Raw genomic sequence first — 18,771 nt, forward strand, 5'->3', positions numbered from 1 at the left:
CTGGGAACCCCTGGACAAGGACAACGAGTACGAAACCCTGGGAACCCCTAGACAAGGACAACGAGTACAAAACCCTGGGAACCCCTAGACAAGGACAACGAGTATGAAACCCTGGGAACCCCAGACAAGGAAAACGAGTAGGAAACCCTGGGAACCCCTAGACAAGGACAACGAGTAGGAAACCATGGGAACCCCTAGACAAAGACAATGAGTAGGAAACCCCGGGAACCCCTAGACAAGGACAACGAGTATGAAACCCTGGGAACCCCTAGACAAGGACAACGAGTACGAAACCCTGGGAACCCCTATACAAGGACAACGAGTACAAAACCCTAGGAACCCCTAGACAAGGACAACAAGTACGAAACCCTGGGAACCCCTAGACAAGGACAACGAGTACAAAACCCTGGGAACCCCTAGACAAGGACAACGAGTATAAAACCCTGGGAACCCCTAGACAAGGACAATGAGTACGAGCTGCAGGAGGTAATCGGTAAACCCAGAACAATTCAGCAGCTCCTTCGGGGATTAGTACTACATTTATTTTCCCCAGATAGTGAGATTATTGTCAGGAATCCTCCCATGTATTATCTGTGTTCTTCCATATAAGAATAAATCTCAGCCTCGCCCTGAGACGGAATGTACCAAATTGGTCACACTGGTTAATGAGTGTCAAGGACTTTCACCATTGCACTGTCATTCTCTCTTCCGCTCTCAGCGATGGCGTCTGCAGATCTGAGGAAGGAGCTGGAATGTTCCGTCTGCCTGAACATTTATACAGATCCTGTAACCCTGAAATGTGGACATAACTTCTGCCGGGACTGTATTGGTCGTGTGTGGGATACACAGGAGGGGTCTGGAGGTTATTCCTGTCCTGAATGCAGAGAAGAGTTCCAGGGTCGGCCTGCACTGCACAGGAACATAACACTACGGAACATAGTGGAGAATTTCCTGTCCACCCATCCGGATCAGGAGGAGTCCGGGGTCTTCTGTACTTACTGTATTCACACTCCTGTACCTGCTGTCATATCCTGTCTGCTGTGTGAAGCTTCTCTGTGTGACAATCACCTGAGAGTCCACAGCAAGTCACCAGAACACGTCTTATGTGACCCCACCACTTCCCTGGAGAACAGGAAATGCTCCGTCCATAAGAAGATCCTGGAGTATTACTGCACTGAGGATGAGACCTGTATCTGTATGTCTTGTTGTCTGATTGGAGATCACATCAACCATAAGAAGGAATCTCTGGATGAGGCCTCTGAGATGAAGAAGAAGAAACTGAGGAATGTTCTGCAGAAACTGATGACAGAGAGAGAGGAGATGGAGAAAAGAGTCCAGAGTCTGCAGGAACACGGGAGGAAAGTACAAGGAGAAGCAGATGATGAGACAGAGAGAGTCACTGTCCTGTTCAGAGACCTCAGGAGACGTCTGGAAGACCTGGAGAAGAGAGTCCTGAGGGAAATCTCCGGGCAGGCAGAGCGGATCTCCGGGATAATCAATGATCTGGTCCAGGATCTGGAGATAAAGAAGGAGGAGCTGTCCAGGAAGTTGCGTCACATTGAGGAGCTGTGTAACGTGATGGATCCACTGACTGTCCTACAGGAATCAGACACAGGTGACTTGTGTGATACTGAGGATGGAGATGATGAGGACAGAGAGAGACATGATAAACTCCTCCATGATGGGGGGGGTCTGGATGTGGGGGGAATCTCACACACATAACACACAGGTTTATCTGATATCATGTCTGGGGTAAATGTAGAGAAATGTCCAGGCACACATGTCTATCCACATTCTACTACAAAGGGTGAAGGTCACATCAATGCTGAACCATTCAGGGGACCTCCCCAACCCTCCCCCACCATACAACCATCCAGGGGACCTCCCCAACCCTCCCCCACCATACAACCATCCAGGGGACCACCCCAACCCTCCCCCACCATACAACCATCCAGGGGACCACCCCAACCCTCCCCCACCATACAACCATCCAGGAGACCCCCCCAACCCTCCCCCACCATACAACCATCCAGGGGACCTCCCCAACCCTCCCCCACCATACAACCATCCAGGGGACCACCCCAACCCTCCCCCACCATACAACCATCCAGGGGACCACCCCAACCCTCCCCCACCATACAACCATCCAGGGGACCTCCCCAACCCTCCCCCACCATACAACCATCCAGGGGACCTCCCCAACCCTCCCCCACCATACAACCATCCAGGGGACCTGCCCAACCCTCCCCCACCATACAACACTCACACCTCCAGGCTGGAGGACTAAATATTGGGGCTGTACAGCAAACATCGGGGGTGTCGGGGGTTACAGACATATTACTGGATGTGAGGACAGCTGGTAATAATCTACATATATCATATGACAGGAAAACTGCATCCTTCACATCACCTCAGAATCTCCCAGAAACACCAGAGAGGTTTGAGGATTATCAGGTGATGAGCAGTCAGAGGTTCTCCTCAGGGAGACATTACTGGGAAGTGGATGTCGGGGGGTCATGGGACTGGATAGTCGGGATGTGTTACCCCAGTATAGAGAGGAGAGGACGTCAGTCACTGATTGGATGTAATAAGAAGTCCTGGAGTTTGGAGGGGTTGTTGGGTAATCATCTCTCAGTGATACATGACAGTAATAAGACCCCATTACCCGGCGGTGTCCCCAGTGGGAGAGTCGGGATAGATCTGGATTATGAGGCCGGGCGGATCTCCTTTTATGATCTGTGTGACCCGATCCGACATCTCCACACCTTCACCACCACCTTCACTGACCCCCTCCATGCTGGGGTATGTGTAGGGGTAGGGGGAGGGGTAGGTTGTATAAAGATATGTGGGGGGGATCAGGAGTGAGAGATCTGCCCAGAGACATCACAAGGTGGATGATCTGATTGGTGATTGGTGGAATACTCATCCAATAGGAGGAAGCAGAGGACAGGAAACATGAGGGATTTATTTATAAAGCTGCAGGTTCCGGGGCCGTCATCTTCATCCTAAACCTCACTTCACTACCTAGTGTGTCACTGACCAGGAACAAGCATGCAGGAGGTCAGATTGTTCAGCCTTCACTGGCTGCATGCTTGTCCTGGGTCAGTGACACACTACATAGTGTAGCCAGGATCAGGATGACGGCCCCGGGGTCTCCACCATCACTGTGTATCTATAGCAAAAAAAATTGGATGGAGTGGGGGAGGGTTAGAACCTCTTTTAGGTTTTTACTGAGATCCAGGGCTCTTCCCTCACTTCCTGTGTCAATGACAACACCAGACAGGAAGTGAGGGGAACTCTCCAACAATAACACAAACAGATATAGAAATCATTTTCTTTAGTAGAGATGGGGAGGATTACAACCCCTGTCAGATCTTTATTTCTGTCTGTGTCCCTGTTGTAGATTTCCCTTCATTTCCTGTCTGATAAAATATTGTCACCAGGACAGGAAGTGAGGGGAAATCTCTCTGATGGAGCCCCGGATAGCAGTACAAACTTGACAGGGGTTCTAATCCTCCCCCACTCCATCCAAATCTAGAACAATAGGATTTGTCTAGACACACACTTTAATATCCACAATGAGAATTCCCACATTTCTGTCCTCACAGGTTCCTTTACATGACCAATCCATGGATCTGTGATTGCTCCTCCCCTTAATGTGATTGGCTGTGATGATTATCACTATGAATACAGCCAGCGCTAGCCTTGTTCATATTGGATATGATGTAGAGGGGGCGGGGATTGTGGACAGGTGACGGGGAGGGGTATACAGTCTCAGAAGGTGGAAATCCTTGACTCTGTATATGGGAATATTGATTAATGATTGGATATAGATAGAATGATGGGAGGGATCACATGATTTACTAATGATGAGATGACATGACTAAGTGCTTATATGCTAATGTTAGGTTCTTTATATAATAACAGGTTCTCTGTCTAGAAGGACTTTACAGAAAGATGTTATTAGAGGAAATTGTTGTTCTCGGGGTCCTTGGAAGGTCTTGTTGGGGAACATAGAGACAGTTGGTCTCCTTCTTCTACAATGAGGGATTTGGGGGTCTGGAGGTGGGACAAGCTGATAAGGTGTTCAGAGATAACAGAAATGAATGTCTCTTGTAATGAATGATGTGCTGCTTGTACAAATTCTTCAGTGAATGATTCCATCTGTAAAATGTTGACGTTCCCATCTCAGTATTTCCATGTGTAATCTGATCATCATCTCTATCCCCAATACTTCTATGTGTTATTGATGAAAATCTGCAGAACATTTTAATAAAAATCTGTTATTTTACAAAGAAAAGTTTATTGGGAAGAGAAGACAGCAGAGAGGACGGTGCGGTCCCTTCATCCAGAACACAGATTGTCAGGAAGGGTGTGTGGTGGTATCAAGCAAAATCAGGAGCATGAAATAACGGTATTATTACTAACAAATAAGACACACTTATATCACACCTATACCAAACATATAATATATACATTGTATACATCCCCCTACAGAATGTACAGGAAACACCCCTCCATCCTGAGCTCCTAATGGTTACAGGGTAAAAGGAGGCAGAGCTCTGCAGTACTGTGCAAGACCAGAGAGGTTGGTGCAGTTCCACATCTCACCTCTAGTTGTTACACATTCTTCACACCAGTGACTGTATGATGAATTGCAATGTACACACAGAACTTAGAGCAATGTACACACAGAGCACAGAGCAATGTACACACAGAGCACAGAGCAATGTACACACAGAGCACAGAGCAATGTACACACAGAGCACAGAGCAATGTACACACAGAGTATAGAGCAATGTACACACAGAGGATAGAGCAATTACACACAGAGCATAGAGCAATGTACACACAGAGTATAGAGCAATGAACACACAGAGCATAGAGCAATGTACACACAGAGCATAGAGCAATGTACACACGGAACATAGAGCAATGTACGCACAGAGTATAGAGCAATGTACAAACAGAGTATAGAGCAATGTACACACAGAACATAGAGCAATGTACACACAGAGTATAGAGAAAAGCATACAGCAATGTACACACAGAGCACAGAGCAATGTACACACAGAGGATAGAGCAATGTACACACAGAGTATAGAGCAATGTACACACAGAGGATAGAGCATTGTACACACAGAGCATAGAGCAATGTACACACAGAACTTAGAGCAACTTAGAGCAATGTACACACAGAGCATAGAGCAATGTACACACAGAGCATAGAGCAATGTACACACAGAGCATAGAGCAATGTACACACAGAGCATAGAGCAATGTACACACAGAGCATAGAGCAATGTACACACAGAGCATAGAGCAATGTACACACATAGCATAGAGCAATATACACACAGAGCATAGAGCAATATACACACAGAGCATAGAGCAATATACACACAGAGCATAGAGCAATGTACACACAGAATATAGAGCAATGTACACACAGAGTATAGAGCAATGTACACACAGAGCATAGAGCAATATACACACAGAGCATAGAGCAATGTACACACAGAATATAGAGCAATGTACACACAGAGTATAGAGCAATGTACACACAGAGTATAGAGCAATGTACACACAGAGTATAGAGCAATGTACACACAGAACATAGAGCAATGTACACACAGAGTATAGAGCAATATACACACAGAGCATAGAGCAATATACACACAGAGCATAGAGCAATATACACACAGAGCATAGAGCAATGTACACACAGAATATAGAGCAATGTACACACAGAGTATAGAGCAATGTACACACAGAGTATAGAGCAATGTACACACAGAGTATAGAGCAATGTACACACAGAATATAGAGCAATGTATACACAGAGTATAGAGCAATGTACACACAGAGGATAAAGCAATGTACACACAGAGCATAGAGCAATGTACAAACAGAGCATAGAGCAATGTACACACAGAGCATAGAGCAATGTACACACAGAGCATAGAGCAATGTACACACATAATAGTAAATAGTAAATAGATGGTGTTGCGCTCCACATAAAATAAATTAAGTCTAATAACACAATTAATAAATAATCTCATAAAATCTTGAAAACGCACTCATGTGATTAAAATTAAAATCACTAAATAATCGCATAAAATCTTGAAAATGTGCTCATGCGATTAAAAATTCCATTAATTCTAGAATAAATACCAAGTGAATAATACAGTGCTTGAAGCTATTTCCTACTAATATTCATAAAATGAAGAAGCTAAAATAATCTATATACTCGTGATAAAGTGACAAGAAAAAAAATCGCAAGTCTTAAAATTATCAACAAAATCGTGACATCAAACAAATCTGTGTCAGTCCATGAAAGTGCATACAAGTGCCAGCAATATGTGCAAAAAAGAGTATATATAAAAATATACAATAAAAATATAAAAAACGGTGTATGAAAAAATTATTATCACAAAATGCAAAAGATAGTAGTCCAGCAAACGTGATAAAAAAATGTCTCTAAATAAGTGTACAAAGGCTAAATCATAAAGTTCATGCAGAAGATGAAATAAATCCACGCTGTGCTATGTGAGGAAATGAATCCTATGAACAACCCCGGGATGATTCCACCAGTGATTTTTCAGCTCCTTAAACGTGGGTGCTCACACACTGAGTGCAGTGGGTACCTTACCTCACTGCTGTCAGTAAGACAGCAAAATACTCCAGTGCAGCAGTTGTGTCCTCAAATGGGGTGTATATCCTCAGTAGGTATAGGGGAACTTCAACACTTTGCGGTGTATATCCTAAATGTAGTATGGGCGCCCCCAAAACCTTTTCCTCCAGATATTCCGCAAGGGATCGCAAATCAGACCCAAGAAAGAAAGAGGGGTGCTCCAATAGTGAAGTACGTTCACACAAATACTTTATTATAAAAAGGAACTAAGTCCTGGGTACTCACACTTATACAGTAACAATCAAGCGTTTTTTTCACTAACAAACAACGAACGGCTTCCTCGTTCGTACCCCGGACGTCACTTCCGGTATCCTCCTAGGCCAATCCTACGCGTATCGTCATTGATCACGTGACTTCATCAGGGACTAATGCATAGGAGGTGGACGAACGTTTAAATAGTCTTTGTAATGGGCGGCCATTTTCCTGTAGTCAATCCTATTTACTACTATTCGCAGGCACGACTCTAGTTAGACGGCCATTTTGTGATAGACTACCTTCTCGACCGGTTCTTGTGCGCTTCACGGTCGTATTTTCTATAGATACAGAAATAGTCTATTCGTGTATTAGGTAGATCTGTGTCCGCTTACCTGGCTTCAAGCCTAATTGGGACATTTGGTGGTTATGTTTATTCAAACAATAACCCGGGATCTACCTAATAGCATTCTTAATGTCAGTGGCAATGTAAACACATTCGCTTGCTATTGGAACGACGGGACCACAGTTCGTTCGTGAGCTGGTTTAAAATTAAACTTAAAATTGAACTAGTATTGTAATAGGAAATAGAAAATTCATAAAAAATTATAAAATTATAAAAAATGGCTTGAGATGGAGGGTAATGTGCGAATTATTAGATATTCTTTAATTGGTAAAAAAACATATTGACTCTAAATCTTTCCTATAAATTAAAATATTGGTACTGGTTAATAAGTAAAATATCTAGAATAGTGTGACATAGTATTTTTCATATTAAGATAAAATAAAATTAAAATTGCTCCCGACACTTTAAGCGATGATCAAGATATCAAAAGGACGCATATATATGCGATTTGGGGGATGGGTACCGGAAATGAAGTCCAGAGTTCCAAACACACCCCTTTCAGTATATCATTGTAGAGTACAGTAACAGGCAAGATGTTGTATGTCATAATGCTTTAAATATATAAAATTCAAATTCATAATAAAATATCTAAAATTACCTAAAAATCGCTGATAAAACAGTTAAGATCAAATTCTATGTTGAGTCCTTGAGGTGTGAAAGTGTCTAAGGTAAAAATCCATTTAGATTCTAGCTGGCTGAGCGTTCTCACTTTATGCCCCCCCCTCCAATGCTTTCTGTAGGGCTCGATCCCCCAAAATGTGAGGTGGGTGGGATCCTTATTATGGTGTGTTAGAAAATGTTTTGACACACTGTGTTTGTCAAATCCATTAATTATATTTTTAATATGTTCCTTTATGCGAACCCTCAGCGGTCTCTTGGTGCGGCCTACATACTGTAGGCCGCAACTGCATTGTAGGACATAAACGGCCCCTTCAGTGTTACAACAAATAAACTCTTTAATATCGTAGGAATTCCCAGTGCTTGTGGAGCTAAATTTGAATCTTTTTTCTGGTGGGCGTTTTGTTTTTGTACACGCGAAACACCGCTTGCATGGAAAAAAACCCTTTCCTGTGAAAAAGGTCACACCATTGTATGGTGGGTCAGGAACATTCCGGACGATCTTATCCCTCAATGTTGGTGCCCTTTTGTACACGAACTTGGGAAATTGGGGTAGAAGGTCTTTTAGATGCACATCTGAGCGTAAAATATACCAGTACTTTTTAATAATTGCCTCTATTTTCTTATATTGGGCATTATAATTCAGAACGATTGGTACTTTGCCTGCTTCCAGCTTAGGGATTTGTTTGTCTTTAATCATCTCCATGCGATCCATATTTCTAACTTCTAAAATTTTCCTTCTAATTTCTTCGTCTTTATATCCTTTATTTGTGAACCTATGACCAATCTTCTCTGCTTGTGTCAGATATTCTTCCGTTTTTGTGCAATTTCTGCGCAATCGCATCAGCTGCCCTTTTGGAATATTGCACAACCAGTTTTTGTGGTGGCAGCTCATGATTGGCAAATAACTGTTTTTGTCCACATTCTTAAAGTGCGTTCTTGTGCGTAGAGTTTCATTTTCTTGCAATATTTCTAGATCAAGAAAAGAGATGGATTCGCTATTAACTACCCATGATAATTTAATATTTCTGTCATTGCGATTCAGTGTCTCCAGGAATAAGGTTAGGCTATCTATGTCTCCTTTCCAGAGTATGAGGATGTCATCTATATACCTCTTATATAATATTAACTCTTCAGGTTTGCCAGGTAGTATCGCATCCTCTTCCCATTGAGACATATAAAGACAAGCTACACTGGGCGCAAACTTCGCTCCCATCGCAACTCCAGTTTTTTGGTAGTAATACTCGCGATCATACCAAAAATAGCTGTTCTTGAGGCAAAAGTCCAAACATTTCACTAAGTATTTTCGCTGTACGCATGGCAAAGTACTGTATTTCCTTAAGCCCCACTTCACTGCCTCACACGCTTGATGGTGTAGGATTATTGTATATAGTGACGAAACGTCTGCAGATGCCATAATCCATGGGCCTTCCTCTTTTGGTAGCCCTTCCAAAATTTGTAATACTTGTTTGGTGTCTCTGAGGTACGCTTTTGTTTGTTTGACTACTGGTTGAAGATATTTATCGATATATTCCCCCATTCTAGAGGTTAAAGAGTCGATCCCATTAACTATGGGTCTTGGGGGCGGGTCTGCTTTATCCTTATGGATCTTGGGAAGTGAGTAAATAATCGGGGTCCTACATGCCTCGGGGATCAGATACTTCGCTTCTTTTTTAGTCAAGATGTTTCTTTTTAATCCCAGATGCACCACCTTTTCCAGCTCCTTTCTACATTTAAACACTGGGTTTTTTGGTAATTTAGTATAGGTAACACTGTCTGACAGTAATTTTGTCATACTGTTCTTATACTGTATTTTAGAGAGGATTACAATCCCTCCCCCTTTGTCAGCAGGTCGGATAACTATATCCTTCCTCTTTGTTAGTTTTCTGATGCCGCTCTTTATATGTTTAGGTTCCTCCAGTTTCTTAATTCTTAAATCTTTCAAGTCTTGTAAAACCACTTTTTTAAAAACTTCAATATGTCTGTTGTTCGAAATCAAAGGGTTAAAAACTGATTTATTTCTTAATTCGCTCCGTATGATATCTTGATCCTCATTCTGAATTCGCTTTTTAATCGGGTTACCAGCCAAGTATTTTTTAATATTCAAGGTCCTTACATACTTCTGTATTCCTACATAAGTTTCAAATTTGTCTAAATTCTTTGTCGGGGCATATTTGAGACCTTTATCTAGTACGCCAATCTCTTCTTGGGACAGGGGGAGGCCACTCAAGTTGAAGATCCCCTCACCTTTTAGTCTCTTCTTTGCCTGTATTCTTTTTCCGGACCTCTTCCCTCTCTTCTTACAGGACTTCTTCTTTGATCCCATTGATCGTTTAGGCGTCTTGGTGGGTGATTCTCCGTGCCCCTCCCTAAAAAAGGCCTGCTTTGATACTGGTCCTGGTAGTAGCCATGGGATCTCCCATCTCCATTTTCCTCATAATGGTCCCTTAGGGGAGCATAATAATTGTTTGTAGGTATTGGATAGCGTCCATCGGGATAGGGGTAATCGCGCGGTGTGCCCCAATTATCTCTATGACCAGTCCCATAATTATGTGGGGGGGTCCTTCCTCGTTGGCCTTGCATTCCTTGGGGTGGGCCCCTATTTTCCCTTTGATCCCTAAGGTCATATGGTGGCTTATTGTAGTTGCCATTCTGTGTCCTTCTCTGGTTATTATTTTTCCAGTAAGGCTTCTTACCCCCATTATGTGGTGTTTGGTTTGAGTAGGGCGGTCTCCTCTCAGCTCTTTGTGGTGTGGAGTAGTTGTGGTCATTTTCTCTCTCATTACCCCTTGGGGCCCTAGATGGTTCTACCCGATTTCCAGTTTGTAGATCATTTTGCTCTGGTCTGTATTGGATACTCCCAGGTTGTGTAATTCTCTCTGGGGTGGAGAATGTAGAGATCGGATCCAAATTACCTCTCTGTCTCTGCCATTTAAAAACATCATCATTTTTAAAATCATTGATATCCCTTGTGTACTTCTTGCTTTTCCTAGTCTGGACTTCTTTGTCCTTCTTGGCTAGGTCTTTATTCAATTGTGACATGAGTGAGGTGAGCTCAGGCTTATCCTTATGTGTTTCCAGTTCCCCTTTTATCTCTCCTATGGTCTGGTCTATTTTCTTTAATTTCCTCTGTTTTCTTTTGAGTAGGAAAATAAGTAATTCTAAACCTTTTGTGTTAAAGAAAGAAAACCATTCATCAATCGACTCCTGGTCAACCAAACCATCGTTTGGTGTAATATCCCATCTGAGTCTTCTCGGCACTATGCTGTCTTTCTGGTACTGCTCAAAAGTGGTTATGTCCCACCATAGGCTCACTTTTTTCTCCATATTGTGGCCCAACTTCCGCATCAGACTCTCTAAACCCCCATTTTTTATTACATTGGAGTCTGAGCTATTAAATACTTGTTCTAGATCAATTTTCCTTTTTTCCATAAAAGAAAATACCTCCATTATGGCTGCAAGGATATATGGGAGAGTAAGTCAAAGTAGTAATGGTAGGTTATCCTCGCGCTATAGTGGTAAAGTTAGAGCAGGTTGGTGTGGTTGCAGCAGAAAACACCGACAGAGGTGCAAACCCTCCCCTCAAAGTGACAGTAAATAGTAAATAGATGGTGTTGCGCTCCACATAAAATAAATTAAGTCTAATAACACAATTAATAAATAATCTCATAAAATCTTGAAAACGCACTCATGTGATTAAAATTAAAATCACTAAATAATCGCATAAAATCTTGAAAATGTGCTCATGCGATTAAAAATTCCATTAATTCTAGAATAAATACCAAGTGAATAATACAGTGCTTGAAGCTATTTCCTACTAATATTCATAAAATGAAGAAGCTAAAATAATCTATATACTCGTGATAAAGTGACAAGAAAAAAAATCGCAAGTCTTAAAATTATCAACAAAATCGTGACATCAAACAAATCTGTGTCAGTCCATGAAAGTGCATACAAGTGCCAGCAATATGTGCAAAAAAGAGTATATATAAAAATATACAATAAAAATATAAAAAACGGTGTATGAAAAAATTATTATCACAAAATGCAAAAGATAGTAGTCCAGCAAACGTGATAAAAAAATGTCTCTAAATAAGTGTACAAAGGCTAAATCATAAAGTTCATGCAGAAGATGAAATAAATCCACGCTGTGCTATGTGAGGAAATGAATCCTATGAACAACCCCGGGATGATTCCACCAGTGATTTTTCAGCTCCTTAAACGTGGGTGCTCACACACTGAGTGCAGTGGGTACCTTACCTCACTGCTGTCAGTAAGACAGCAAAATACTCCAGTGCAGCAGTTGTGTCCTCAAATGGGGTGTATATCCTCAGTAGGTATAGGGGAACTTCAACACTTTGCGGTGTATATCCTAAATGTAGTATGGGCGCCCCCAAAACCTTTTCCTCCAGATATTCCGCAAGGGATCGCAAATCAGACCCAAGAAAGAAAGAGGGGTGCTCCAATAGTGAAGTACGTTCACACAAATACTTTATTATAAAAAGGAACTAAGTCCTGGGTACTCACACTTATACAGTAACAATCAAGCGTTTTTTTCACTAACAAACAACGAACGGCTTCCTCGTTCGTACCCCGGACGTCACTTCCGGTATCCTCCTAGGCCAATCCTACGCGTATCGTCATTGATCACGTGACTTCATCAGGGACTAATGCATAGGAGGTGGACGAACGTTTAAATAGTCTTTGTAATGGGGCAGTGTCACATGGTATATGTCACATGGGTTGGTCACATGGTATATGTCACATGGGGACTATGACATCGTAAGGGGGCGGGGTCACCATGTGACATATACCATGTGACCAACCCATGTGACATATACCATGTGACACTGCCCCATTGGCACTATATAAGTGAGAGCACAGAGCGGCTCTGGCATTCCGGCCGGAGAGAGCGACGTGTCAACATCTCCTGGAGAAGAACAAGAAGAAGAAGAAGAACAAGAAGAACAAGAAGAACAGACGGCGGCGGCGACAGAAGACCGGGCCACCGCCTCAAAAAGAGCTATAAGAAGGCGCGGTGGCCTGGCAGAAGAACCGAAGAGGGGGACAAGACCCCCGAAGTCGGGAGAAGAGGCCGCGGCGGGGAGGAAGAAAGCCGGACTCCTCCGCTAGCAAAAGAGCTACAAGAAGATAGCGGAGGAGTCCGGAGAAGACCCCCGAAGACGGAAGACCCCCGGAGCTGTGCAATAAAATATTTTATCTCTGTGTTGTGGTTTTTTTTGTACTTTTTTTCACAGGTGAATGGGTAGGGGTACATTGTACCCCATACTCATTCACATAGGGTGGGGGGCCGGTATCCGGGGGCCCCCTTCTTAAAGGGGGCTCCCGGATTCCGATAAGCCCCCCGCCCGCAGACCCCGACAACCAACGGCCAGGGTTGTCGGGAAGAGGCCCTTGTCCTCATCAACATGGGGACAAGGTGCTTTGGGGTGGGGGGGCCGCGCGGCCCCCCCTTCCCCAAGGCACCCCCCATGTTGAGGGCACGCGGCCTGGTACGGCTCAGGAGGGGGGGGGCGCGCTCGCTCGCCCCCCTTTCCTGGCCGGCCGGGTAGCGTGCTCGGACAAGGGTCTTTTGTGGACTTTGGGGGAACCCCCACGCCGATTTTTTTCGGCGTTGGGTGTCCCTTTAAGTCCATACCAGGCGGCGGTGCCCGCGACGTCTCCTTCGCGGGCCCCGCCTACCTGTACACGCGCTCGAAATGGGCGGACTTTTCCGTGCGGGAAAAGTACTCCCATTTCAAAAGTTGAGCGAACAAGCCTACACACGGGCGGACTGTCCGCTCAAACAAGGTTTCAGCGGACAGTTTTTCAGAATTTCCGAAAAACCTTGTCCGTCCAACTGTCCGCTGAAACTGTCCGCTGAACGCCCACACACGAGCGGACTGTCCGCTTAAACACTGTTCAGCGGACAAAGTTGGGCGAACAGTCCGCCCGTGTGTACGCGGCCTCAGACATACGAGGGTAACTTAAATTTAACCGGTTCCCGACCAGCGCACGGCGATGTACGTTGGCAGAATGGCACGGGCAGGCGTATTGGCGTACATGTACGTCCAATCTTCAATGCCGCCCTGCCATCGGGAGCGCGCATCGCTGTTCTGGACCCCCGTGAGTCCGGTCATGGGACCCGCGGACTCGATCGCCGCGGGAATACCCGCGATCATCTCACGAGACGGCTGAATGGAGGAAATGCCGTTTAAACAGCATTTCTCCATTCTGCCTAGCAACTAGTGACGCTGATCTCTGCTCCATGTGATTGGAGCAGAGATCAGTGTTCACTAAATGAAAGCCCAACCCCCCCACAGTTAGTAACACACCCCTAGGAACACTTAACCCCTACACTGCCACCCACTGGTTAACCCCTTCACTGCCAGTGTCATTTACACAGGAATCACTGCATTTATATAGCAGTGATTGCTGTATAAATGACAATGGTCCAAAAAATGTGTCAAAAATGTCCGATGTGTCCGCCACAATGTCACAGTCACAATAAAAATCACTGATCGCCGCCATTACTAGTAAAAAAAAAAATAATAAAAAAATATTAGTAAAAATGCTATAAAACTATCCCCTATTTTGTAAACGCTATAACTTTTGCGCAAACCAATCAATAATCGCTTATTGCAATTTTTTTTACCAAAAATATGTAGAAGAATACGTATCGGCCTAAACTGAGGGAAAAACATGTTTTTTTATATATTTTTGGGGGATATTTATTATAACAAAAAGTAAAAAATAATGCGTTTTTTTCAAAATTGTCGCTCTATTTTTGTTTATAGCACAAAAAATAAAAACCGCAGAGGTGATCAAATACCACCAAAAGAAAGCTCTATTTGTGGGAAAAAAAGGACGTCAATTTTGTGTGGGAGCCACGTCGCCACGACCGTGCAATTGTCAGTTAAAGCGACGCAGTGCTGAATCGCAAAAAGTGGTCTGGTCTTTGACCAGCAAAATGGTCCGGTCTGTAAGTGGTTAAATCTAGTAGCAGCCGTTGATAAATCACCGCTATAGTATTCAGACACACGGAAAATGGCCGCGGGTGTAGCTCAAAGAAACCTCCCATATGAATTCTAGTCGAGGGATGACTATGGGAAAATGGTTGATGATCGGGCGCACGAAAAATGGCCGCGGGTGTAGCCTGACCGTTCGGAAACTATGGGAAAATGGTTGATGATCGGGCGCACAAAAAATGGCCGCGAAAACATATGGATTATATTTCATGTCATCTTTTTATACAAATTTCAAAGTATTCCTCACAGTACCCAGGTCTAGCATGATATTTGAATGTATCAATAACCTACCAAAAAACAGGAGAAAATAAGAAAATATTTCCGGTCTCATAAGACAGAAGATCTTTTGGACTGAGGGGCTCGTTCTTCTACTGGGACGTTTCCGCCATTTTCTTTTCCTGTAGCGGCCGGGGCTGCAAAGAAGAGAAGATGATAAGTATGTCTTATGTAGTATAAAGTAACATTTGAAGAGAACTCGGTACCATAAAGACAAGTTTGTACATTTTAAACATTTATATCTTCTTTTTTTTTTTGTTTTTACAGTTTATGCGATCATTGTTTTCCAAAAAAAAAACATGTGACACAAAGTGCGCCCAGAACACCGGAGTCATACAAAATGGCGGGTTTACTAAATAGTAAGAACAACTGAATACGCTTTATTTCAGGCTGTCTTTCTGGAACTCACAGGGCTGTCTGAAAAGAGCAGGTAGGGAGAATGATAAGTCTCTCCCCTGGGCCCTTGGACTGTATGTACTCAACTTGAGCTGTTGAACTCTGTAAACCAGTTTATTTTTTTTAGCTAAAAAGATAAAACTAGCCATAAAAGGATGCTAAAAAGAACCACCTGCTGGCTGGAAATGTGGCAATGAAATATTTACATACAGTGCCTTGTGAAAGTATTCACCCCCCCCCTTGAACTTTTCAACCTTTTGCCACATTTCAGGCTTCAAACATAAAGATATAAAATTTAAATTTTTTTGTGAAGAATCACCAACAAGTGGGACACAATTGTGAAGTGGAACGAAATCTATTGGATTTTTTAAACTTTTTTAATTAATAAAAAAATGAAAAGTGGGGCGTGCAAAATGATTCGGCCCCCTTGCGTTAATACTTTGTAGAGCCGCCTTTTGCTGCGATTACAGCTGCAAGAGTACCGAGCAATGTACACACGGAACATAGAGCAATGTACACACAGATCACAGAGCAATGTACACACAGAGTATAGAGCAATGTACACACAGATCACAGAGCAATGTACACACAGAGTATAGAGCAATGTACACACAGAGAATAGAGCAATGTACACACAGAGTATAGAGCAATGTACACACAGAGCATAGAGCAATGTACACACAGAGCATAGAGCAATGTACACACAGAGCATAGAGCAATGTACACACAGAGAATAGAGCAATGTACACACGGAACATAGAGCAATGTACACACAGAGCATAGAGTAATGTACACACAGAGAATAGAGCAATGAACACACGGAACATAGAGCAATGTACACACAGAGTATAGAACAATCTATACACAGAACATAGAGAAACATACACACAGAGCATAGAGCAATGTACACACGAAACATAGAGCAATGTACACACAGAGTATAGAGAAATGTACACACAGAGCATAGAGCAATGTACACACAGAGCACACATGCACAAGGTACACACAGAGCATAGGGCAATGTACATACAGAGTATAGAGCAATGTATACACAGAGTATAGAACAATCTATACACAGAACATAGAGAAACATACACACAGAGCATAGAGCAATGTACACACGAAACATAGAGCAATGTACACACAGAGTATAGAGAAATGTACACACAGAGCATAGAGCAATGTACACACAGAGCACACATGCACAAGGTACACACAGAGCATAGGGCAATGTACACACAGAGTATAGAGCAATGTATACACAGAGCATAGTGCAATGTACACACAGAATATAGAGCAATGTACACACGGAACATAGAGCAATGTACACACAGATCATAGGACAATGTACACACAGAGTATAGAGCAATGTACACACAGAGTATAGAGCAATGTACACACGGAACATAGGGCAATGTACACACAGAACATAGAGCAATGTACACACAGAGCATAGAACAATGTACACACAGAGCATAGAGCAATGTACACACAGAACATAGAGCAATGTACACACAAATCACACATGCACAAGGTACACACAGAGCACACATGCACAAGGTACACACAGAGAACGCATGCACAAGGTACACACAGAGCACGCATGCACAATGTACACACACAGCACACATGCACAAGGTACACACAGAGCACACATGCACAAGGTACACACAGAGCACACATGCACAAGGTACACACAGAGCATAGGGCAATGTACATACAGAGTATAGAGCAATGTATACACAGAGCATAGAGCAATGTACACACAGAGTATAGAGCAATGTATACACAGAGCATACAGCAATGTACACACAGAGCAAAGAGCAATGTATACACAGAGCATAGTGCAATGTACACACAGAGTGTGATGGATCCAATACCACACTCCGATTGAGTGATTTCATCATATAGCACTTCCTCCAAGCCTGGATATAGATATCAGATATTCCAACCGCTCACAAGCACAAAACAAGACGACACTTGCTTAGCTGCTGAACAAGGACTGATTTATTAGAACCAAAATGACAAGTATTTATAATACAGTAGAAGGGGAGGTCCCCCCTCCTGATCATTTATTCTAACAATACAACTGTAGCCAGAAAGAGAATTAACCTGAGCTAATTATCTAAATCAACACTCAGACTAGTTGACTGAGAGATAAGACTTTTCGGCTCCTAGCTCACTAACAATGCAATATACATTACCATAACCATCAACACAGGGTTAAGTAGCACAAACAACAATGTGTGGAATACTCTTACAAGCCAGACTAGACTCATTTGCATTATACAAGACAACAGACAGGTGGCTGGAGTTGATGACATTAGCATCTAACAGTTTGTGTCCCAACAGCATAAGACAACACACATTATATATAAATATATACAGCACTGAATCTGACTAGCACAGATTATAGTGGGGTTCTCATTCACTCCGTGCCCCTTAACCACTTAAGGACCGCCGTATTGCCAATGTACGTCATCACAATGGCATGTACAGGCACAAGCACGTACATGTACGTGCCTGCCTTCCAGCGGGTGGGGGGGTCCGATCGGACCCCCTCCCGCTGGATACGGCAGTCCGGTTTGCTGCAACTGTCAGGGGTAGGAGCTTTGTGTGACATGACACTGATCACCGCTCCCGATCACAGGGATCAGTGTCCTGTCACTAGGCAGAACAGGGGAGATTATTGTTTTCAGATTATTGGTTCAATATTGATTTGGCCCTTTGCAGCTATAACAGCTTCGCCTCTTCTGGCTCACAGTCTCTGCTCTAAATAATACTAAAGGTGGTCTATGGGGTTGTCAGGACTCTGTGCAGGCCAGTCGGGTTCCTCCACCCCAAACTCGCTCATCCAGGTTTTTATGGACTTTACTTTGTGCACGGGTCCCAATCATTTGGTGGGGGGAGATTATGGAGTGAGGAAAGAGGGATTATGGTGTGCGGTTGCTTTTCAGAGGTTGGGTTTGGCCCCTTAGTTCCAGTGAAGGGAACTCTTAAGGAGTCAGTATACCAAGACATTTTGGACAATTTCATGCTCCCAACTTTGTGGGAACAGTTTGGGGACGGCCTCTTCCTGTTCCAACATGATTGCTCACCAAAGCACAAAGCAAGGTCCATAAAGTCATGGATGAGCGAGTTTGGGAGGAACGTAACTGGCC

The 18,771-nt window shown here is 43.3% G+C and overlaps 1 protein-coding gene across 1 annotated transcript in view; it reads left to right on the plus strand.

Moving 5' to 3' along the window:
• The first annotated feature begins 693 nt into the window (after positions 1-693).
• The window catches only part of LOC143975966 (uncharacterized), a 69,664-nt gene continuing 51,586 nt past the window's right edge, over positions 694-18,771 (plus strand). Inside the window, 1 exon segment of the mRNA XM_077478494.1 lies at positions 694-2,861. Within this exon segment, the coding sequence (XP_077334620.1) occupies positions 721-2,861 (2,141 nt within the window). The 5' untranslated portion in view covers positions 694-720.

This window comes from Lithobates pipiens, unplaced genomic scaffold (genome assembly GCF_037356315.1).
Source record: "Lithobates pipiens isolate NorthernLeopardFrog02 unplaced genomic scaffold, aLitPip1_a1.2 Scaffold_13, whole genome shotgun sequence".
NCBI classification, from domain to species: domain Eukaryota; kingdom Metazoa; phylum Chordata; class Amphibia; order Anura; family Ranidae; genus Lithobates; species Lithobates pipiens.